This window comes from Gadus morhua, chromosome 14 (genome assembly GCF_902167405.1).
Source record: "Gadus morhua chromosome 14, gadMor3.0, whole genome shotgun sequence".
In the NCBI taxonomy this organism is placed as follows: Eukaryota; Metazoa; Chordata; class Actinopteri; order Gadiformes; family Gadidae; genus Gadus; species Gadus morhua.
Window position 1 is genome coordinate 15,639,546 of NC_044061.1, and position 24,333 is coordinate 15,663,878.

Sequence of the window (24,333 nt, forward strand, 5' to 3'; positions counted from 1 at the left end):
CTAGCTGTATTTTACTGTTTAAAGAAGAAGAGGAATGTGGTCATGTTGAGTTATGTCTGAGAAAACTGTCTGGTTTGGGGAGTGAATGTGTGTGTTTGTGTGTGTGTGTGTGTGTGTGTGTGTGTGTGTGTGTGTGTGTGTGTGTGTGTGTGTGTGTGTGTGTGTGTGTGTGTGTGTGTGTGTGTGTGTGTGTGTGTATCTGTAAATGCATCACATGGGACATTCACGTCTTCTTTGGTTACTGGTCTCTTGGAGTGCACAGCTCCCCTGAGGCCACTTGGCTTCTCTCTGTGTGTGTTTGTGTGTGTGTGTGTGTGTGTGTGTGTGTGTGTGTGTGTGTGTGTGTGTGTGTGTGTGTGTGTGTGTGTGTGTGTGTGTGTGTGTGTGTGTGTGAGAGAGAGAGAAAAAGGAGAAAGAGACATGGAGAGAGACAGGGGAGTGAGGGTGTGCACGCAAAGAGAGAGAGTCTATGCGCAGGAGTATGGAAAAGGGAGAGCGAAAGAGACGGTCGAAAGGGGAAGAGAGAGAGAAAGCGATGGAGAGAGGGACAGAGTCTGGGACTCTGAGATGATAAAGTGTCCCTCGATCTCAACACGCCCCTTCATTCACATCCTCACAAAGAGAAGAGCTGGGGGGGGTTCACGTTATATTACATAACGACCCCCCCACGTGAATAGAGACACGCACACACACTCACACACACACATGCATAGAGCAGGCTAGGGTTGGCTGATGTAGGCAGACAGCCCCTCGACTATCTTTGGTTATCTATGTGGAATATATCTGCCCTCTGAAACCCCCACCATCATCAACCAACCACTCCATAATTTTTTTTATGTTGCATAGTTATATCTCCTGAAACAACCACATCTTTGAGTATTTAGGTGGAATAGCAAATTCTCCTGAAACAAACACTACATTTACTTTCCAGGTTGAACAGTTCAGTCTTTCCCTGACAGATCCATGTTTCTTTTCCCAGGTCATTACAGGAAGCGGTCGTGACATTAAGAAGTTTCAGGCTGCTGGGTTGCTGGTAGTGAGCAGCGCTTCTCATTCCTGCAGATAGAGGGAGGAGAGAGAGAGATGGAGAGAGAGAGACAGAGAGACAGAGATAGAGAGATTGAAAGAGCAGCCCGAGCCGACCTGCCCTAATCAGGTTCCTCTCTGGATGATCAGATTAGCGCTGTGGCTGCGGCTAATTCTGCGGGAGAAGACCGCTCTCTTGCGTCTCCCTACGCCATACTAATGGTGGTGGAGAGGAGATTCCATCCCTGCTTTGTTCAAGCATCCAGGGAGGAGGTAAAGAGTTACTTGCAACTAGCATGCATGTAGAATGGTTCTAACATCTCTAAAAAACCCTAGGTTAGGTTTTGGTATTTGGGTATTTTGTTGATGATACTGACGTGTTTGTTTGTGCGCTTATCTTTCCACCAACCACAACTGCCTCTCCATCGGCCCTCCCCCTCTCTCCCCCCACTGCCTCGCTCAGGTCCGTTGTGATTCAATAACAGGGGACATCACTTAGAGGGGACATAAATATCAGGAGCTTTCCGGGCCCTCTGCTCCTTGCTGCGTCACTAGGGAACGTCACTACAGGGGTCGATTTATCATCCAGCCCCCTCCGTTAACCTCTCTATTCCCCCTATCATTCTTCATATTGATAAATCACGCATCACGCCTTCCACTTTTACTGCTCCTATACGCTTCTTCTGCAGGACAGGCTAATGGTTAGGGTTCTGGGTTCGATCCCCAATGTCTAGTCTTAGATGACCCCTAAACCCTAGCTGCTCCTTAATAACATATGACAGCATTCAGTGTACGAATCTTTGGATAAAATTATATTCTAAATCACTGGATACGGAGAAGAAGGGAACAGAAAAATAGCAAAAAGGCATATAGGATTTCTTATCTAGAGTGTATGTGTGTATGTGCGTGGTGCACGTCTCATTAGGTTAAAACCCTTCCTCTACCATCGCCGTGGTGGTGATTCAAAACCATCATCCCCACCAAAACTCCAGCAACACTACCTCCTCCATCTCTGCATAATAAAAGCATTTGTCGATATGTGTCTGTGTCCCCTCTGCCAGGGAGCTGTAAGAGAGATGACTATCTGCACCCTTTAGTCCCTTCTCTCTAATCTCATCTAGGAACATCCAAGATAGAGACCAAACAGACTTTGTGATAGCCTCGGAATTCCTGCATATCCAGTTTCACGAAGAAGCTGAGGGTTAAATATCTGACTGTGTTTTATCTTGTTGGCGGTCCAAATCATCAAATCAATTTATATTACATTTTATTTCCGTCGCATGTAGCTCCCTTATTGGCTGTTAGCCTTCAGAAGCTATTGGGGGAGTTTTCTCTAGAGGTCAGTCTTTACCATTGATCAAATTAATGGAGAATAGCACTTCAGCTTTTTACACTTACACTTTCAAACTATCCTTTGGGATCTTAGTTGAATTACATTTAATTGTAGTCAATTCTGAAACTGTTCATATATAGATACTATGCTTAGATATTAATCCTTTTCATCACTTCTGTAGAGGAGGAAGAGGAGGAAAGGGAGGAGGAAGAGGAGGATGTCCAGACACAAACCGAGCACATATAAGCCAAGCCACTGAGCCGCAACTTAGCAGCAGCAATGAGCATCTCAGAGATGAAGACGATCTGGGTTCATCCCGGTGTTATGAATGAATGACTTGGCTTCAGATACCAGATTGAATGGCTGCTGCTATGCTCTCTACTAACCCCAACCCTCCCCACCAAAGACCACTCAACCCCGCCCCTCCTCCTACAACACTCCTATCCCCACTCCTCCCCCCCAACCACCCTCTCTTAGTAAGTGGATTGTTTCTTGGCTGCGAGCCGGTTCTGTCATGATGCTTAATTAGGAGGAGTGCTTTGCGATGTACTTCCTGTGAATGGAGAACAGAACGCTCTTTCTCCTCCCCATCATCGTCTTCGTCGTCTTCGTGGTGTCTTGATAGGATTGGTCCCCTACACCCAAGGACGCACGAAGGACGGCCTACATGGGCGGGGCCGGGCGGGGCTGGCAGGGGAGGAGCTGATGGGCAGGGGAATAGGAGGGGCATGCACGTCATCCCATCCCCATAGACAGCCATGGAGGTTGGTATAACAAATCGTGACAATGGCGACGGCCTACGTAACCAAACCCCCACCCCCTCTCTCCCACCCCTCCAACAGCCATCCAAGCAACCCAAGCAACCCCCCCCCCCCCCCCCCCCCCCCTCCAGAGTTAACAGCACTCAAGGTAATGTAAATAACCCGCCAGGGCTATTTTAAGACGCTGTCTTTTAACTGCGGGGATGATGGTGGACAAAGACGCCAGCCAAGCGATTGTAATCTCAGTCACGTTTCCTACCTTCTATGTCCTCATCCCCGGGCTGGGGCCTTGTCCGGTCCGGGACACCATCAAAATGGCCCTACATTTTGTCATCTATTTGCAGAAATAACTTCTACCTTTTATTTATCTGTACGCTAGGTAAAATATTATAATCAGACATCCATAATAAGCATCATGGTGTAATGAAAAATGAGTTGAGATGTGAAATATCTGCAAATGTATCTGTAAAATTCGGTATCAATTAATTGAAATCATGCTGACTCATTTGTAATCACAGTTCTGCAGTCCCTTTAATACTAATGCAACAAAGCAATGATACAAATCTGTGTTTGTATAATTTATTACTTTCTTTTGTTTATGCTTATAGGACATCAAAAATAAACTTGACAGCCTTCGATAATCTAGCGCAGAATTTTCCCTAGCATCATTTTTTGTACAGTATACTCGTTTTTTAAATCACCTGTATGTTAAAACACACATCACAGAGAACAAATGATGTACTTTGCTTTCACAACAAATAATTGACATGATATTTCTATGAGGAAAATCTGTCTTTTGCTGCGATATTTAGTGTTTGACTTGCAAATCACAACCTAAAACACATATAACGCACACACACACACACACACACACACACACACACACACACACACACACACACACACACACACACACACACACACACACACACACACACACACACACACACACACGTACACACACAGACACAGGTGGACGTACACCGCCAGAGACAATAAGATCGTTACATTCGTTTAAAAGTCTTTGTTCGCTGATTTTAAAAACTTACTCCAACGGTACAGTTGACAATAGGGAGAAGAAGAAAAATACATTTGAACATACTTAAGGCAGCTTCTTTTTTTTTTTACAGGCAAACCTTGTATATTTATTTGACATTAATTCACGTATGATTGAGTTTAAAATATGATTCTGCTGTGAAGTCTTTCTCTTCCTAAACAGTTACAGTTTCACATAAACTACCAACACTACAGCGACTACATGTCCTAACGAGCCTGATCTTGGAGTCCCATCCCTTTCAGATACACTTAAATACATTTTGATGAAATACATATTCATATGATATACAAATAATAAAACATGTATTTTCTTTTATTCTTATTTAGATGATATAGCTATCGTCTTATTTATTTTTCTGGATGGACGATATTTTTTATAGTTCAACCATATATCAGGTCAATTTAAACAATCAACATATATATTTTAGAAGTAAATATATAAAATATATATAATATTTGTGTTTCATAATTGTATTCTTATTGGAAGTGATTCCATTTGGCATAATTCTAAAATATGGAGTTTAATAAAAAACCTTTAATCAAAAATTGAATGATTATCAACTTAGAAGTGAGTTACAAAATAGCATTGTTCTATGCCTCTCTGTATGCTACTGTGAATTGCATTTAAACAAGTGTTATTGCTTTAGTCCAACAGACGACGGATGACACCTTCTGAGGTGAGCGCCGTCAGTCAGACATCAGACAGAAGTCATTCTACGTACCTGCTCAGCGATGGAGAGATACAGAGGCTGCTTTTGTCTCTCATCAACTCCTAGCTCCTCTTCTGTTCTCTATCTCCGGCTACATCGTGTGATTGGTGATGGAGGAAACAAGGTGGATGGGATGAGAAGCATCTCTGAGAGTCTCCATGTCTTTGATCTGATCCAGGCCGGGCAATACACAATATGATGATACAGGATGGGAAGTTGACTTTGTGTGTGTGTGTGTGTGTGTGTGTGTGTGTGTGTGTGTGTGTGTGTGTGTGTGTGTGTGTGTGTGTGTGTGTGTGTGTGTGTGTGTGTGTGTGTGTGTGTGTTTGTCTGTGCGCGTGCGTGCGTGTGTGTGTTTCTCTCTGTGTCTTTTACACGTTGTATGTGTGCATATAATTGTATGATGTGTTTGTTTGGTGTGTATTGAATGTGTTTTAATGTGTGTTTAACATGTTTAGTTTTCATGTGTGCTTTGTAGAACTGTGTGTGTTTATGTTTGTGACAAATTGTATGTATTATGTTGTGTGTTGTTTTGTGTTCTGCAGACTCCCTCTTCTCTCTGGCTCAGAGTATATCCTGTAATGGAGATGATATTGCTTATATATATATACAGTATCTATGTTTTTCTTATATATATATATATATATATATATATATATATATATATATATATACAGGGGATCCAAGGAAGGAAGGTTGTGGTCTGTTTCCATGAGTATCCCTATACACTCATTCCTCGTCATGGTGGGAGGAGTCAGGGCTTGACTCCTCCTCCTCCTCCTCCACCATCTCCGTGGGCAGCGTGTCCCGGCGCGTGAACGCGGCCGCCAGCGTGACGCTGAGTCGCGGCTTGACCGGCCCCATCTCCGACAGGCCAATGTTGTTGCCGCGGGCGACCAGAGTGGTCTTGTCCATGATCTCAGCGCTGTGCTTGGACACCACGGCGTCCAGGAAGTCGTACTTGTGCGACAGTTTGCCGCTCTCAAACAGGTACTTGGCCAGGTAGGAAACCCCCACGTTGCCAAGAAAGGAGGCCAGCATTGACATGGTCTTGAAGGGAAACCGCTGGACCACCACCTCTTCAATGGCCCCCGTCAGGTGGTCCACTCGCTGCTCCAAGGTCCACCCGGGGTAGTAGATGAAGGGGGGCAGATGGAGGTAAGGCTCCCCGCCCCCGATACGTAGCACCATGCCGAAGAGGTAGGCGGCCACTGAGCCGTAGGTGTTGGTGCCCTTGATGAAGAGGACGCTGAGCAGCTGGGGGAAGATGATGACGTAGACCAGGTCAGAGCTCAGGTACCACAAGCCGTACACCGTACCCGTCACCAGCGCCATCACCGTGGCCAGACCCCCGAACACGAAGATGGTGATCCGCATCACCCAGACGATCTCCCGGTCCGATGCCTGGAGATGGAGGAGAGGAGGAGGAGGGCGAGAGGAGGAGGAGGAGGAGGAGGAGGAGGAGGAGGAGGAGGAGGAGGAGGAAGAGGAGTAACATTAGTTTATGAGAAGGAGCCGGACAAGGATTTCACAAAACATCTCATATCTTTAGGGAATCGGTTCCCTGTCAACATAACGCCAAACTTAGTGATGAGTAGGGCACTCATAGCAGCAAATTAATTGTCAGACATTGTTCTTATTATCATTAGTGGGGAGATTTCTTGGATTTGAAGGCGGAAAAGGGTTAGCGGTGAAGGTTAGGTTAGGGTTATGGGTCTTACCGACTGGCGGAAGGCCATTTGGTAGATGTTCCTGGCGAACATGGAGCTGGCAGAGAGGATGGAGGAGTCGGCGGAGGACATGACAGCAGCTGAGACTGCTCCAAGGCCGAAGAAGGAGACAAAGGGAGGACAGAGGTGCTGGAGGACGATGGGCAGGATCATGTCGGCCTGGTCCTTGTCCTTTGGGGAGATGGCTCCGTAGCTCGTCTGGTTCCAGTCTGGACCAAACAGACACCACTCAAACTTAACAAGAACCCTTGATCCGTGACTCGATAGTGGTGCAGCTACTGGCTAGGGTACTGGGTTTGATCCCCAGAGTCTGCAGTCTATCTGTCAGCATCCTAGTGCAAGAGGCTTAACCCCCTACCTGCTAATTAATGAATGTCTATCTAAAATTCACCGTAATTCATCAGACATCCGATGACCACATGAATAAATGGTCTAGAAAATTTAATTGAATCATGTTAATTTTAGTATATAAAATAGTGAATAAATTATGCTGAATGAGTACATATTGAATGTAAAATGGAAGAAAATGAATGCGCTGTATTATCTTGAATTATGTTAGATGTACGATCCTATTACTGTATGCAACAGCGGTATGTAATAATTATAATTATCTTTGTCATGCAAATAATGGTTAACAAGTGTGTGTATTAGTACTGATGGTGGTTTGAAGCAGAGTTGACAGAATGAGTGTGTGTGTGTGTGTGTGTGTGTGTGTGTGTGTGTGTGTGTGTGTGTGTGTGTGTGTGTGTGTGTGTGTGTGTGTGTGTGTGTGTGTGTGTGTGTGTGTGTGTGTGTGTGTGGTGCCTTGCTCCTCAGTATAAAATCTGCTCTGCTTCATTATGGATGAACCGTAGCATCTGCTCTGCAGTAGTCCGCCTCTGATCTGAGGTTCCAACACACACACACACACACACACACATACACATGCACACACACACACACACACACACACACACACACACACACACACACACACACACATACGCGAAAGGCACGACCCCACAGAGGGGCTTGCAAACACACCCACACGCAAACATGCACACACACACTTGTGGAGCCCTTGGAACAAACACACCAACACACGTAGACAAACATACATATGTACACACATACACATACAACGACATGTAGAGACACACACATGTAAACACATCCGAGTATCTGTTTATGTGAGTGAGTGCATGACGGGGTTTAAGTGTGTGTAAATGTTTGTGTTCATGTGTCTCTTTGTGGGCTCCTGCATCTATGTGTTAATGTGTGTGTTTGGGCCCCTGAATATGTGTGTGTGTGTGTGTGTGTGTGTGTGTGTGTGTGTGTGTGTGTGTGTGTGTGTGCGTGTGTGTGTGTGTGTGTGTGTGTGTGTGTGTGTGTGTATGGGCTCCTGTATGTCTGTGTGGGTGTCTGTGTCTATGTTTGTGTGTGTGCGCTCCTGTTTGTGTGTGTGGGCCGCCTGGTCTATGTGTGTGTGTTCACGCGTGCTTGTGTCAAGTGTGCATGTGTCTGTGCGTGCGTGTGTGTGTGTGTGTGTGTGTGTGTGTGTGTGTGTGTGTGTGTGTGTGTGTGTGTGTGTGTGAACTGACCAGTGGAGGCCCCAATGGCCCCTATGAGCACAGAGGGCACGGCCATCACCAGGCACCCGAACGCAGCCAAGAAGGAGAGCACCTGGGCATAGGTGGCTGAGGAGGCAGACAGAACCCTCTGGAAGTACACCTGCCACGGGATACCTCCCAGCATCTAGACAATACAACACACGATGAGGTAAGAGACGAGAGACGAGACAGATCTTAGATAGTGGACAGTATTAGAAAAGAGATGAGATCAGAGATGACAAGGGATGAGATAAGAGACAGGATAAGAGAAGAGATCAGAGATGATATAAGAGATATTAGGTAAGATAATATGATGAGTAACACAACTTGGATTGACCTTCTTGGGTTTAACAGCTTGATTTTAAACAGCTTGAGTTAAAAACTGTTTGGGTTCCAACAGCTTGGGTTGAAACCCTGTGAGGTGATTCAGCGTGGGGTTAAATTGGCATGGGGTATATACACGTTTGAACAGCTTGAGTTAAAAAGGCAAGTGTTCAAACAGCTTGGGGGTTAAGACAGCTGGGGTTGAAACAGCTTGGGTTCAAACATCTTTTGGGTTAAAACAACTTGAACTTTTGGATTCTAATTATCCTGGGTTACAGAGAGGGGAAAGTTACCAGGAGGCAGAAGTTGTCTATCCAGACCCATGTGTCACCCGAGCTGATGCTGCCCCTCCATGGGGCCTGATACACCTCCTTCACTGCCGTCACCGTGATGTCCGCCACCGCCGGGTTGGTAAGGGCAAACGGTACGCTGATCCACTGTACACACACACACACACACACACACACACACACACACACACACCCACACACACACACACACACACACACACACACACACACACACACACACACACACACACACACACACATACAAACAGGCAGACAGACATACACACACACAAAGTTACAGTGTGGATGGACAAAGTTACCTAATATTGGTTGTGGCTGAAGTGGTGATTCATGTCATATAATCAATGTGTTAAAATGTGTCTGGTCTTCAATGTCAGCTTTGTCTTATTGAATGTGTGTCCTGAAGTGCTTCAGCCAACGGGCATTTAAATGTGAAGGATAGGATATGGTCAGTAATTGGCTGATCATAAAGTGAGATGCAGGGATTATGAGAAATGCTTCCTTCTATATTCAGGACCTCCACTTTTCCACATAGTGTGCCTAAGACACTATATGAGAGCACAGTGCGCTCAATACATTATATGAGGGCATAGTGTGTTTAAGACATTATATTAGAGCACAGTGTGCTCAATTATATTGGAGCTGACGAGGCATCGCTTTAATGGAATCAAAGTAATTGAATGGAAAATAAAGGCCGTAATGTATGAGATTTAAAGATGAGAAATTAAGATTAGGATGTAACGTGCTAGGCCTGTGTTCAGCAGAGACCCACCAGACCAATGAAGATGCAGAAAAGCTGCACCACGTCGGTGTAGGCCACAGAGTAGAGCCCTCCCACCAGAGTGTAGAAAATTGCAATGAGAGCGGATAGAACAACAGACATTTTGATGTTGATGTCCACGATCACGCTCAGGGTCGCACCTGTAACCACAGGTATACGAATTAAAACTTTAAAGATAACAACACACATGACAAAGCACACGCGCACACACACACACACACACACACACACACACACACACACACACACACACACACACACACACACACACACACACACACACACACACACACACACACACACACACACACACACACACACACACACACGTATGTCTACTTGACACTCACCAAGGGCAGATAAGATGGCCGCAGACCAGAATATTTCTCCCATTAGGGCAGGGATGAAGAGCAGCCCCCCCATGCGCTTCCCGTATATTTGCTGGAACGGGTCCAGCATGGTGACGTAACCACGCGAGCGCATCGGCTTGGCGAAAAAAAGACCACCTATACGCAGAGGACAAGCGCGACAGCAAGACTTGAGCGTGAATTTTTATCGTAGAACAAGGTTCAATTAATTTCAACACAAAGTAACGGTGGCACCTACCAACTACAAGACTCAGTGCGTATCCGAACGGCGCTTGTGCCCAAGCCAAGCCGAAGCCAGGTAGATATACATACTCAGCCGTGCCGTTGATGTACCCTCCTCCAACCCAGGTCGCTGAAAAGAAACACAATTAAATAAAGAAAATGAAACAAGATTGAAAGAACCAACTTATTCTATTTTTAAGACACTGGTTTTAATAAAACACATTTCAAAAAGTGTTTCTTGGAGCTGTTTTACTTATATTTTTGAGATACAAATATAAAGTAAAAAACGGTTTATTTTCTTTTTGTTTGAAAGCAGTTAAGACAAAATTAAAAACTGGGGGCTAATAGGACAGGGGGTCAGTACTGGACTTACCTGTCATGGTGAATCCACCCACGAACAAGCCGATATCCCTACCCCCGACCATGATGGTCTCACTGCGGTCGGTGCCCTCCGTCTCCCCGGAGTGCTTGTTTTTCCACGCGGCCCAGATGCCCACAACGAGGATGAGCATATAAAAGATCGCGATGGCCACGAGACCCTCTATGTGGATAGCCATGGTTGCCCGTGCTGGGAACGCACTTATGTCTCGCTAGGAACGGCAGGGCATGGAGTAGTCCTGTGTGGGGCACACGGAATGGCACGGTGTGGTCATGGGACACACACTCTCAATGGCCAGGTAGCGACTGATGACTGATAACAAGAATCGAACTGAATCGTAAATGTAACCATATCATATAGATTTTATTTTCATTAAAATTTATCTGCCTGCGATTGTATTGCAGTTTGAGAGATGCGCGTAAAGCGCTTTTTACGCGCGTCCTTTTTTACTTAAAAATATAGATTGTCATATCCGAATAATGTTCCAGAAGGGCACATGCCCATAGTTTGGTTTCAAACCACATGTTTATTAACTGAAAACAACTTATTTTTTATCCACGCATTATGATTTTTCATTCCAAGCGAGGAGCTACCACCAACAAACGATTATTGATCAAATATAAAAACCTACCTGAGGTACTTTCGCAATCATGTACTTTGTCAGTATCGTGTAGAAAAATGTTGACTTTTGACGAAAATGTGATGGATCGTCCTTCGATCCTCCTTGGACAAAGCGTCAACTCGGATCTTGGAAAGGTCCTCTCAGTGAAGCTCAGTTAGACTCCAGCTCGCACGTCACCGACAACCCAACGTCCTTTACATTAACATAATTCGTCCAAACACGTCACCGAAAGCTGTATCACGAATCCTGACACGCGTTTTCTTTCGAAGCGAATATATATAGCCTATACGCCAAGCTGCACAGCGATCCCAAATTATGGCCAAGTTTCTTTAGGTAAAATATATTTTAAAAGCCCATACACTTTTAATTTAATCAATTTAATCGTCTGTATTTGATTTGGCTCGTTTCCCCCCTATCTTAATATCCAACACGAAGTGTTTTATATTTAATGGCCTCGTGTGAGTCTTGTCCCCGAAGCTACGGTCATTTATTCTTCCAACTGTCAAACTGACGGCCAATTAGGAGGAGGATCCGCGTGCAATGAAAAGATGTGAAAGATGAATATGAAAAGACTTTCACTTCCACAAACCCAGACATCATGACGCGCGAGGAGGCTATAAATGCGCGGAAAGGCGTGCGCGTTAGTGCTCGGCCCATAGTTCGAATATGAGCAAAGGGAAAACTTTCTACTTTATCAAGCGTCCCAAATATCGAATGGTAATCATCCATGCATGTTTCAATACATCTCATATGAGAGGAAGGGAGATGTTTCGGCAGTTGAGACGCCAGACTTTTGTGTTATCCAGGCTGCATCAGCGCAATGGACAGAGACCTGCTGACAGAGTCTTCTAGTTAGTGGGTTACTTGCCCAGTACCAACCAACGTGCAATAGTATTATGTGAATAATTGAATCATCTTTTGATTAAAATGTCCTAACCTTTATTTTGATGTCAAATTGTAGTAGTTAAGATACATAGATAATGTATGTGTTTGCCAACGAAACGTCACTGTCAAGTATGGCCTGTCAGGCTTCGCTTTTGCGCGTTGCTGGAAAAAGGACTTATTGAGTCCACAGCAGATGCCACGGCACGGCACAATACCAACTTTTCTCCATTTCTGTAATGACTGTTATTTAATTTACGTTACTACGTTACTCAAAACAAATACTACAAAAAATGTGAAACTTGTTCGTGTTGCACTCTAGGCATCCAAACGTAAAACGCGGTCGGGACATGGACGACATAATGTTTGATTCCAGTTAAATTAATACATTCCAGGCTGAGGACTAACGAGCAGCTGTCCCTGGCAGCACAGGTACAAACAAGCACGCGCGCGCGCGCGCACACACACACTCACACACGAACAATCATCGTCACCGTTATTAATCTTTTTATTATTACCATAATTAATAAATTCATTTCATTGAATATATAAACAGGGTATACTGTTGTTTGCAGTATATTGCACTCCATTAACAGCGGTTATAATTGACTGTATTGGGAGAGCCATCTTCCAAAGGTAGCAGCGCTGTAGAAGTGTCCCAGTCTTGACAAGCTGCTGATAATGAGGATGTAAACACCGTCTGTGGCGATCTCAAAAAACGCCCTCATTACTACTGAAGCTGCTATCCTTTCCTGGGAGAGGAAAATAAGTGTCTACTAGTGTCTATAGTTGCCTAAGTTTAGACCTAGGTACTCACTTAAAAACTCAGGATTGTGTGTTTGACTGCCAGGTGAAAGGTACTGGGTCCGATACCCATGCGTACGGCTTCGAAATGGTGTGGTTCGAACCTTGAGCAATATGTCCTAACCCCCAGCCGCAATATTAATGACATGTATCTGAAATATAAAAATCACTATGTTGCTGAGGAAAAATTAAAGTCTACCACAGTAGGCTACTGGCAAGTGGTGTAAGCTGCTCTCTAAATAGTCCAGACATCTCATTCAGGTTCAAGAAAGCTGCCAATGCATCAGCTGTGTTTTATGCTATTTGCTGTGAATAAGCTCCAGGTTGGTTGTGAGAGGTTAACGATGGGAGTTATGGTGGGTAGTTAAAATGAAGTCACAGACGAACCATACCGTTGTCCAAGAGACAAACGACACCACTGGCCTCATCCACTGCTCTCGGGATAAAATGGATCCAGGCAAAAATGAACATATTACCGCACTTCCATAAATCTGCCGGGGCTTTAAAAGTCATCTTCTCTGGGACCTGACAGACCAAATGTTCTCATTTAGAATAAATGAACATTGGTTTTGCCCTATTCCTAACAGCAACATCTGTCAATTACGTAGCTAAAGAAAATAGAAGAATAACAGATGGATGTTTCAATATACATTCACAGAATGTAGCGTTCCTAACTCACTGAAACACAAATCATGTGCACTATCAACATATGGATACATTATCATAAATCTTGTAGCTGTAGATACTAAAGGTAAAAGTTCACACTCACACATCTCTCAAAGTGGCCGAACAGCAAAATGACGCGCCGTCTCTGGAATTGATACAACGAACAACATTGACATTCATTGTCTGGCAAGGTTTGCATTTAATATTTATATATCTACATTTCACTTGTGTTCATATAAGGAAGAGAGAGGGAGAGAGAGTGGAGGAAGAAGAAGTAGAGCTAAATACTAGGGAAAGAAAGATGCAGACAAAGAGGTGGAAGAGAAAAGAGAAGGAACAAGATGGAGACATAAAGGTAGAAAGAAAGATAGATGGATAGAAATATAGGGAGAAACAGGTTTGCCTTCTTGAAATCAGGGCACCCGTTCCCTAGGGAACCAGCGGGTTACAGGTTGACCCCTGGGTGACCCCTGAGAGACGAATACTCTGCAGCGTCCAGTAGATGAGGCGAGGGTCGTTACAGGGGGGAGGGACTAGAGAAGACCTGGATAATGAAGTGGGAATGTCGACACACAAACACACACACACACACACACACACACCCCCCTCGAGCAGGGGACGAAGCCAGAGGAGGTAACAATTGTTGCAACTTCCCATTGGTTCATTTTATCTGCTGCTGCTGCTGTGCTATTTTTCATTTAATCACTTTATGTTGTGAAGTAAAATAATGAGTAAAAGTCATTGTGATCTCAACTGGGAAGAGGGACTTGCCAAGGAAGTGACGTCAAGCAGAGTTTGGCCCAATAGGAGTGTTCCATATGACGCTATAATATGACAGCAGCCACCCCACAGTGTGTGGTATACATGTCCCACAGTAAATCGGCCCAGTGTCACACTAAACATAAAACATTCAAACACATGTAGACATTTGCATAAAAAATGCATGGTTGCAATATCCCCTGGTTCACCTCACCACTGAATTGTATTATACTCAGCAGTGGGTCTTGGTGTCAGGACGTTGTTTAGAGAGGAGAACGACATGATAATGTTGAGTTAGCTGGTCCAGCCTTTATCTGTTGTTCGGGGTTTGGATCTCTTCGTTGGGGGGGGGGGGGGGGGGGGGGGGGGGTGTACCACGCTCCTTCATCGTTGTCATGGAGACAAAGGTGCTGGTTGCGTCTCTCCAGGGCGACGTCAGGCCCTCACGTCCGCAGGGTCCGGATCTGATCTGAACACATGGAAACATGCTTTGAATGCGCCGTGCACACATTTTTAATCAAACTGGCTTTAAACACGTTTTACACACACATCTTGTTGGCCTCTGGATGTAATCAGTGAGACTCATGGCCCAGATAGAGAGAGACTGACGGGTGAACACTGTTTACTATGATGGACCATTATATGTCCCACTCATCATTAAAACTGTGGGAGTGGACTGGCAGAACTGAGAGTGAGCTGCTTCCAGTTTCCTACGCCAGCCTTTATTAAACACAGACATGTGATCTATAGCCTGGATCCTCCCCAAGATGTCAGCTGCAGTTGCGACAATTATTTTTACAAAAATGAAAACGCTAATGCTCACTAGCAGGATTCTTAGCCTAGCTAGAAAGGGAAATGCTATCAGATACGTTTACTTATCAATAGTAAGTCCAAGCCCTTTTGGTAAAACTGACTCGAAAAATCCTGTTTCAAAGAAAGACCATGTTATTTTTGAATGTTACCACTCTATAAGACTAAAGATATAAAAATGAGTGGACGTGTTTGCAAAAATGTAGTTGCGTAGTTACGTTATTTTATAGTGAATAGAGCAGACCTTAAAGTGACTTTTAAGACATGTTAAGAGTGTTTTTTGTAAATATCTCTCTCTCTCTTTATATATATGTATATAAATATATATATATTACAGACAGACGCACAGAGGCAGAGAGAAGGTGAGAGAACATCTGTTCAGGCAAACACACACACACACACACACACACACACACACACACACACACACACACACACACACACACACACACACACACACACACACACACACACACACACACACACACACACACACACACACACACGTAATTAGGTCTCCAGCACGTGGAACCAGATGGGAGTTCCGTCACACGGAGCAACAGGAAATAAACACACCAGTTAAACTCTACACAGAAACACAACATGTTGTGTCTAGTTATCTAGCAGTGGTGGTGCACTACCTTGGCACTCATTCACAAGCTTTAGTCTAATGACTGTGTGTCACGTTGGGATTAATTAAGTACCATTTTATATAATATCTCAAATTGTATTGAGTCTAACCTAATTGCAGTTGTTTGAAAAAATACTTGTGTATAGGGTTTAAAAACATGAATTCTGAAATTCCCCTCAGTAATAAATAAATAATCCATACTGTAATTGAATAAAAACCAACTAACCTAATCTAGTATCAACGAATGTAATCAAGTCTACGGTAGTCTAATTTAATCTAATCTAGTGTAATGAAATTAAAATCGAATCTAGTGTAATGAAACTATAGATTTAGATTTCAAAACTATAGAGTTGACAACCCTACCTTGCAGCCAGTCCACCCCCTCCGGTAGACCCTCTCCTCTGAGGGCATCGCTGGCGCTGGAAGACAAACACACAGCAGAGTGGGGGTCACTCAGTATGTTGACCCCCACTCTTCAGGACCAAAGGAGAAAATGGTTTGATGATGTTGTGAAGCAATGCGGTGGTTGGCATGAGCCACTTGTCAGAGTTAAACATGCTGTTACTGTTTAACCACGTTTCCCTGGAGGTGAGAGGGTGAAGTACATATGACACCCAGGGTTTTCCCACAGCAGTTTGCAGCTTAGGTGGCCGCCTAAGCAACACACGGCTGCCGTCTTAACTACGACGTCCAAAAAAAAAAGTGCATATTTTTCTGCGGGAAACCCTGACACGGGACCAAATGTAACGGACCTGTACCTTAAAACAATCTACGGATTTCTCTAGGTCTGAACATAGTTGAAAACAATTTAGATAATTTAAGAACACAACTCAACATAATATTTAACATAGTTCGAGTCATTTTTCGATATAATAATGAGGAAATTGTACATATTATACCTTCAAATGAAACAAGCAAAGTCTTGTCATAATAATTAAACATTAAGTAAAGAGGGTCTCCTTTATATTTACAAGTAATATGGATGTTCAAATAATATTAGTTCTTAGAGACCCAAACCTTAAATATACAAATACTTTTACTGGCCTTTTTATGCATGCCCGCTAGACATCATTTTGACAAACAATGGTAACTTTGCTTGCTTGCATTGACTGTTACTAAGACAGAGGAGAGGCTTTTGGGGTATGGAGTGTGCACCAAAGTCTGCACTGATAGTGCTCGCAATATGATAGCAACAGCCAGAAAACTCAGGTTTGAGCGTTTGTCTTGCGATTAATCGCGATAAAATATTATAATCGGTTTAAAGCCCTAGTATTGATGTGTGTGTGTGTGTGTGTGTGTGTGTGTGTGTGTGTGTGTGTGTGTGTGTGTGTGTGTGTGTGTGTGTGTCAGTGATTGACTGTGTGTGTATGAGATTCAGAAAGTGTGTGTGTATGAGACTGTGAGAGTGAGTGAGTGAGTGAGTGAGTGAGTGAGCTGTGTCAGGGTGATTGTATGTGTGTATGTACCAGATGTGCCAAGGTTTGTCTTTGATATTCTCCAGGCAGAGCAGCTGGGAGACTTTGACTGAAGACAGAGCCTCACGGACGTCCATCTTGTTAGCGAAGAACAGGATGGGGACACGGCGATGTTTAACGTCTGGGGAGAAACAAAACATTGGCAGCAAAACACACTGGGGGTCGGTAACAATAACAACGCTTCTTAAGTGAATTCAAAATATATAGTAGAAACCATGTTTGCCCTTTCGAAAAGACATACAGGTATTCAACGTGGTTGAAATGTTTTCATCAAACGTTGAACCAATTATATAAATAACGAAGAAGGTGCAATCAAAAGCATCAGTAGGCAGCTTGTGACTATATGTTCATGATAGAGATAAAGCCTCTTTTTGCAAAGATGTATTTGTGAATGGATCTCCATAAAGGAGCTATATATCTAGCTGTGAGGCACCAGAGCCCACACGGAGTCACTGAGTCCCTCATCAGGGACTGGAATAGCACTGGACAGAAGACAGAGGCCCCCCTCCTGGGGCCTCAGCGCCTCCAGTCAGGGGCTCCCAGTCTGAGACAGACAGTCAGGGGACTTCAGTCAGAGGCTTTCAGTCAGAGACCTCCAGACAGGGGACTCCAGTCAGGAGCCTCCAGTCCGGGCTATCTAGTATGGGACCCCTAGTCAGGGGCCTCCGGTCAGGGGCCTCCAGTCTGAGACCCCAAGTCATTTGACGTTAGTCATAGACCCCCAGCATGGGACTGACCCGGGTGGTTGAGCAGGGTGTCCAGCTCCTCCTTTGCCACCACCATCCTTAGCTTGTCAGCGCTGTCAATCACAAATATGATGGCCTGGCCCTCCCTGTAAGACAGATGGAGAGGGGGAGGAGTTTAACCAGGACTGCATGTGCAGACTAGACCTATCTGATGATGTTCCCAACATGTATGGTTTTACCTAAATGTAAGCACCCCTTTAAGCATTACGTAAACCTTACCAAGTCTTGTGAATAAGCTACAGTAAAGCCCATGAACAGTTATGTCTTCAGCGCCGCGTTGGAGAGGACTCACTTGTAGTAATGCTCCCAGAGGTTCCTGTAGCGACCCTGACCCGACATGTCGAACACCGTGAAGGACAGACTGGAGAGAGACCACATGAAGCCACATCAGCATCACCGGCACAACGCATACCAACCACAATAGCAGGCAGAGAATTCTATAGTGTTCCGTCTTCGATGACCTCATACCTCGAGGTCTTGAACTTCTCTATGTTGAAGCCAATGGTGGGCACAATGTCCTGTGTCTGGGCCTGGGGGGAGATAAGTGAAAAGAAATGTATTCAGATAAAAAAACATATGTAACATGGAGAACAGCTTACCAACAAATTCATCATCTGATCATCATGATTTCATCAAAAAGATACCTTTTGATTGTATCTATATTGAAAATGAAGGTGTACCATTGATACATGCTGCTGCCTTTTTGGAGTAACTATAATAAGTGCTCAACTTTGATCACTTTCCTCATTCGCAGGCACTCTCTTCTCACGAGGGAGACGCCTGGAAGCTTTGAATCTGGAGATATTGCCTAGAGGGAGGGAGGGACTTCCGGGAAAGGCATAATCTCTTCTTTCACCAGCGACTGTTAACTGACTTGCTATAGGATTGGAATTTGCGTTTGGGTGGTAGGCTAGTATTTTACGTTTATTTGACAAGGACAATGCACAAGATATAATTGAGCCAGATTATATCCACAAGGCTAAATTACATCTGTTGTCCAGTAGGGACCGGCGCTATCCAATAATACTCAGCATCTATCCCTAGACTACAGTTGGGTTAGAACAAGGCAGCTGCTAGACTATCAAAATAAGCTACACATCAACCCTAACAACCATTGTAAGTGTTGTAGCGGTTTAGGTTTAGGGCAAGGGTCACTAATGTGACCCTCACCTTAGCCTTGTCTCTACAAAACCATTGGTTCAGACGTTCCGTGTTAATTGTGGTCGATTAATTGAATGACTACCTCGGGCTGCGTGCCACATGCCAATTTTCACCAATGAAAACTTTATTTTGCTGGTGTGCCAATGTATGCTCTGTTAACTTTGGCAACTCAATCTGAAAAAATTGGGGAAAATGTAAACTGTGAGACAACGGCACATTTGGTGGGAAAACAGGTGTCGACTGTAGTCTTCTGAAATGGATCCTTTGTATTGGCTATAATCAACAGACTGTTGGTGATAGGTTTTTGTTTAGCCACTTTCTTGTCATGCAATTGTTTTAGCTTTGCAGTCATAGTTAGGCGGATGGTGATCCACAAATCCACACACACTATAGCTTATCACCTTGTGTCCGAGAAGCTCTCCCTTTGACGGACATCAAAAACAATCTTTGCAAAGAAGAAGGCTGCACACAACACACACCATGGCGGTATACTTTGTGTCTGAGAATCTGAACCCGCCTCTAGGATGCGCCTCATAAGGCTAGATGGATGAGGGAGATCATGAGAAGTGGATGTGCATTCTTTAATGCAGCCATGTTTTGGAGGGACGTTCGTTTTTCAGGTTTTTTCCCAGTTCGCAACTAAAAGGTATTACTCTTTCAGAGAAAGTTGGTACATAAAAACAAATATGTCGTGATACATCTGCACACCATCAAGATATCAAAGCAAAGGCAACCTATATTCACAGCCCCTTGTAGCACCGACTGCTATCGAGATTAATGATCAATACATATAACGGATAGTGATAACTTTATCAATGGAATGTTGTTTAAAACAATAGAAGCAAGAGGATTGGGAAACGTAAATAGGCTATTAAGTGTACCTACTTCCAACTACCTCCGCAATTGTTGCCGTCGAACTAGAGTTTTTGAGTTTGATCTTTGTGGCATAAATGTAAACCAGATACCATCTCTGAAATATGTACGTATATTTAATATTGATTTATTTATATCAAATATTTGAATACATGGGTAAATATAAGGTGACCTACATTGGAGGGCTTGAGCTTGTTGATGATGGTGGTCTTGCCACTGTTGTCCAGGCCAAGACACAAGACGTTCACCTCTTTCTTCTTCAATCCCAACCACCCTGCTAGCTTGTCAAACAGACCCATCCCTCAGTCTGCATGCACCACGATCCTCCTGTTAAAGACATAGCAGAGTTGTACTTCACCAATAACGTGACGGGAAGTTATTACAAGAAGTTGATTCTATCAACTAAAATGTTACGATTTTCCTTGTATTTTATGCAAAAAAGCCTCAATCTCATACATTAGTATGTTTTAATATTGACATTTTTACTGATATTTGTCAGTAAAACTATGTTACGAAAAACCACAGCTTGTAATGAAGTTCCCATATATCTCACCCAAACGTCACTGCTATGGTAGTCCAATAAAAACAATTCTCTAGAACTGAGCATCATTCCAATTCGAACAAACATATTCAATTCCACTCATCATTAACTGCAGAAGTTCTAAAGTGGCACATGACCCACTCAAGCATGTAAGTGAATCCAGTTCATCTGATTCGATTTTTATACCGTATTTTTATGTAAACAATGTATAACAGTTCATGTAATCGTGCTTTAGTTTCCGTTCAGGGTTAAACATGCGGTTTATCCTAAATATATTAATGCAAATAAGCGTTAGTGGCAATTTATGGTTGAAAATGTATCGTAAACATAATGTACGCATGCTTTGGTCTCAATTGAGCATTAATCCTAGCGTTATTCAAGCGAGGCTAGCTAAAGCTAACTGATGCTAAACAAGGACATCACTCATATCATATTCCATTCTCTGATAATACAACTATACATTAGCACACAGGACCTGTTAGGTGTTCGTATTAATATATTTAAATATAACATAATAACAGGGAGAGTCGGGTAGGAACAGTAATGCCAAGCCAAAGCGGTTAACACTCATACGCTAGTTGGTTAATAAGCTAATAGCGTGCAAACGACTACATGCCGTTAAAACGAATTTACCTGAACCACGGGCTGCAGATTCCAAAACCCGTTCTTTCAGAACATAGAACAATTATTAGAGAAAGAACGGGAGAGCGGCTGGATCCACATTCACTTTCCTTCCTCGACTAGCCTGGTCTGGAGAAACAATTACACCCTGTTGCTAAGGAACCAGGGTGTGTGGGTTTGCACGACTCAAGACTGACATCTAGTGGTCAGAGATGTGCACATGTATCACAGTATTATGTGTGTTTGTGTTTTTTAGGAATTAGTCATTTAGATATTTTTAATTGTTATTCCTATCATAATAAAAACATTCTTGACATGGGTATGCAAGACTGATATCCAAAAAAAATAGTTTTTTATGCTTACGCTTGCTGGCGTTTATTTATTTTGGGACCATACATTTTACAGAAAGATTCACTTGAAAAAAAGTGAATTTGTGTTGGGCTCTGTGAAGATTTCAGACCTACTCTATCGATCACCCACACCGGAATCCTGTTGACAAACACACCTGCCCATCCTTCACGTCCAGAACATGTGTGCAAGTAACTTGAAGGACAGTTAAGTGGTTACTGTCTGTGACGGGGCTAATGCGTGTGTGTGTATGTGTGTGTTTATGTGTGTGTTTGTGAGAGAGACGTTTGTGTGTGCAAATAGGAAACCACACATGTTCCTGTTGTGTAAAGGTGCTCCTTTTTACTTCCATTAGGATTCAGGTCATCACATTGTTCTTACCACAACCAACAGCCATATCATCATCATCATTATCTTCATCATCATTATCATAATTTATTACCATCTTAATCAGAAATCTTCATTATTAATCATCATTTTAATAATTATAGTCAAACTCTTTAATATAATTATATCCTCCATTACTATAAATAAAAATAATAAAAATCGTACTTCTAAACGTCATCATTATGTTCATACTGTTTATCATTATATTCATATGCTATATCCTTATAGTCATACGCTTCATCTTTATCAATATAATTATGGTCTTAATCATCAGAATAATAATCCTTCATCATGATCAACGTCCTCACCTCCTGACACCAATGCTACGCTGCAGCTCATCAGGGCTAACCAGGAAGTAAACCAACATCCTGGGCCTGATTTCACCAGGACTTTCACCATCTGGTCTGAAGAGAGCTTCCATACCAGTAGGCTAAATCTAAGAGAAATGTTTGAATTTTGAAAATGGTAGGGTTGTCGGCTAAATTGAATGAGAATATTGAATAAAATATACACTTTGAACAAGACGAAAAACACAGATACTCTGTAATTATCTTCAGAATATACATCTCTATAAAATCTCATAACATTCAATGGTCTTCAGCTCAAAAACAAAAAAACATGTCACATGAATAAGATCAAGATACACGTTCAGCTCCTTGACACTGTCGTTTCCATCTCCTCTACACCACTGAGTACACTACTGGGGTAGTGTTTCACCGTCGTAGAAATGTACAATTTGCCCAAACTTCTTAACCAAAAATGTTCATCGATCGGCATCACAATACTCCTCCGGCCACCCTGAAGTTATTTCTACCGCGGTGTGAGGTAACAGGTTTGATCCCAGTCATAGTTGAGGGAAACCGTTGGATTGTCCTTGAGGGAGATGGGGAGATGGGGAGAGAGAGAGAGAGAGAGAGAGAGAGAGAGAGAGAGAGAGAGAGAGAGAGAGAGAGAGAGAGAGAGAGAGAGAGAGAGAGAGAGAGAGAGAGAGAGAGAGAGAGAGAGAGAGAGAGAGAGAGAGAGAGAGAGAGAGAGAGAGAGAGAGAGAGAGAGAGAGAGAGAGAGAGAGAGATACTGCTGGCCAGGTGTCTTCTGTAAAATAACAAGAACCCCAAGATCTATGCTAACAGAGGTCGCTGCTTATCCGTCCAATGCCTGATTGAAGTCCAAAGAAAAAGCGAGAACGGAGTAGCAGTCGATAGACTTGTTTCAGAAGACCGCCACCCTTGCCCTCTACCCTCAAGGAGCTACTGTCGGGGTGATTAGTGGGTATTTTGTTGGTCACAAGCGCCAGAGTCTTGCCTGACAGTCACTGACGCCCGGGGGGCTGGGTGGTGGGTGGTGAGCGGTGGGGATCAGACTTGGAAGCCACTCTGATGGATGTGGTGGAGCTGCAGGCGGAGGGACTGGATGCTGCTGACGATGCGTCGCTGGTGGCCGATCAGGCACACCCCTATACGTCTGACGTCGCTGGGCGGTTGGGGACACAGAGATCAGAAGGTTTAGTGAGAAAGAGATCACTTCTATATCTAGAAACGATACCAGGGGGAACTTAAAACACAGGGACTAGGTAGTGAAAACAATGATAATGCTACTATCTATGACTATCTATGATTCACATGCAAGTTAATGGAAAAAAACACCCATTGACGCTCCTCCGTGGTAACAGAGATGTTTATGACACTTTAATACCTTTTGGAATATGTTTTCATATGTTTAAGATAGCTACGCCTTGCCATCCTTCACTCAACTTACTCTATGCACATGGTGGAAATAGAATCCAGCGTGGTGTAGCCAGCCACCAGGAAGTTGCTTTTGTATTGGCTCATCTGGATTGAGTCCAGCCAATCACCGATGGAGATAAACAGAGGGTAGTCCCTCATGTCTTCTGGGGACTCCGGGAAGCTGCGACCAAATGTTGACACAATGTGTGAAACACTAAGAAATGCTTAGTATAACAATCAGAGTAACAAGAACCAAAAAAAAAGCTGAAAACTACAACATCTCAAAAGCCTCGTCCTCTTTTGAAAAAAATCCATGACCAGAGCCATCTAAAACATGGGTCGATCTTGGAGTTGCATTTGAAAGATGGAGACAGCTTAGATATCCTACAAGGTTTTCAAGAGGGATTCCCCAGAGCTGGTTTCAATAACATATAAATTGCAATGTATACATTAGCTAATCAACCTACAGTGTAGGACTTAGCGTCTCAGTCATTGTCAAACTAGAATAATTGTGCTTGTCTCGAAGAAAATATTGCACTCGGATCACCTTGCAAATTCGAGCCGTATACTTAAACTTGAAACACGCGTGAGCTTCCAGTCTGGGGAGGAGGGGGCGGATGGGGACAAAGCTCTCCAATATTCAGAATTTGGACTGCAATACCAATTTCAAAAGCTTGGTCTCAATATAACATA

The 24,333-nt window shown here is 43.5% G+C and overlaps 3 protein-coding genes across 3 annotated transcripts in view; all 3 read right to left on the reverse strand.

Annotated features, from left to right (window-relative positions):
• Positions 1-5,524: 5,524 nt before the first annotated feature.
• Positions 5,525-11,701, reverse strand: slc5a7a (solute carrier family 5 member 7a). Its single transcript, XM_030376078.1, has 9 exons — positions 11,222-11,701; positions 10,585-10,828; positions 10,228-10,341; positions 9,972-10,127; positions 9,613-9,761; positions 8,823-8,966; positions 8,197-8,350; positions 6,608-6,825; positions 5,525-6,290 (listed from the first exon to the last, which is right to left on the reverse strand). Exons 2-9 carry the CDS (start codon positions 10,766-10,768, stop codon positions 5,616-5,618), a joined length of 1,794 nt encoding a protein of 597 aa, XP_030231938.1. The 5' UTR covers positions 10,769-10,828; positions 11,222-11,701; the 3' UTR covers positions 5,525-5,615.
• Positions 11,702-12,584: 883 nt separating this feature from the next.
• On the reverse strand, positions 12,585-21,379 carry arl6 (ARF like GTPase 6). The gene is made up of 8 exons (XM_030377732.1): positions 21,194-21,379; positions 20,196-20,346; positions 18,454-18,515; positions 18,278-18,346; positions 17,977-18,071; positions 17,231-17,360; positions 16,128-16,183; positions 12,585-14,792 (listed from the first exon to the last, which is right to left on the reverse strand). The coding sequence occupies exons 2-8, from the start codon at positions 20,316-20,318 to the stop codon at positions 14,767-14,769; spliced, it is 561 nt and encodes a 186-aa protein (XP_030233592.1). The 5' UTR covers positions 20,319-20,346; positions 21,194-21,379; the 3' UTR covers positions 12,585-14,766.
• Positions 21,380-22,942: 1,563 nt separating this feature from the next.
• The window catches only part of LOC115558929 (ephrin type-A receptor 6-like), a 48,582-nt gene continuing 47,191 nt past the window's right edge, over positions 22,943-24,333 (reverse strand). The window contains exons 17-18 of the mRNA XM_030377483.1: positions 23,672-23,821; positions 22,943-23,386 (exon numbers count right to left, since the gene is read on the reverse strand). Coding sequence (XP_030233343.1) covers positions 23,272-23,386; positions 23,672-23,821 — 265 coding nt within the window. The 3' untranslated portion in view covers positions 22,943-23,271. The remainder of the gene's footprint in view (positions 23,387-23,671; positions 23,822-24,333) is intronic.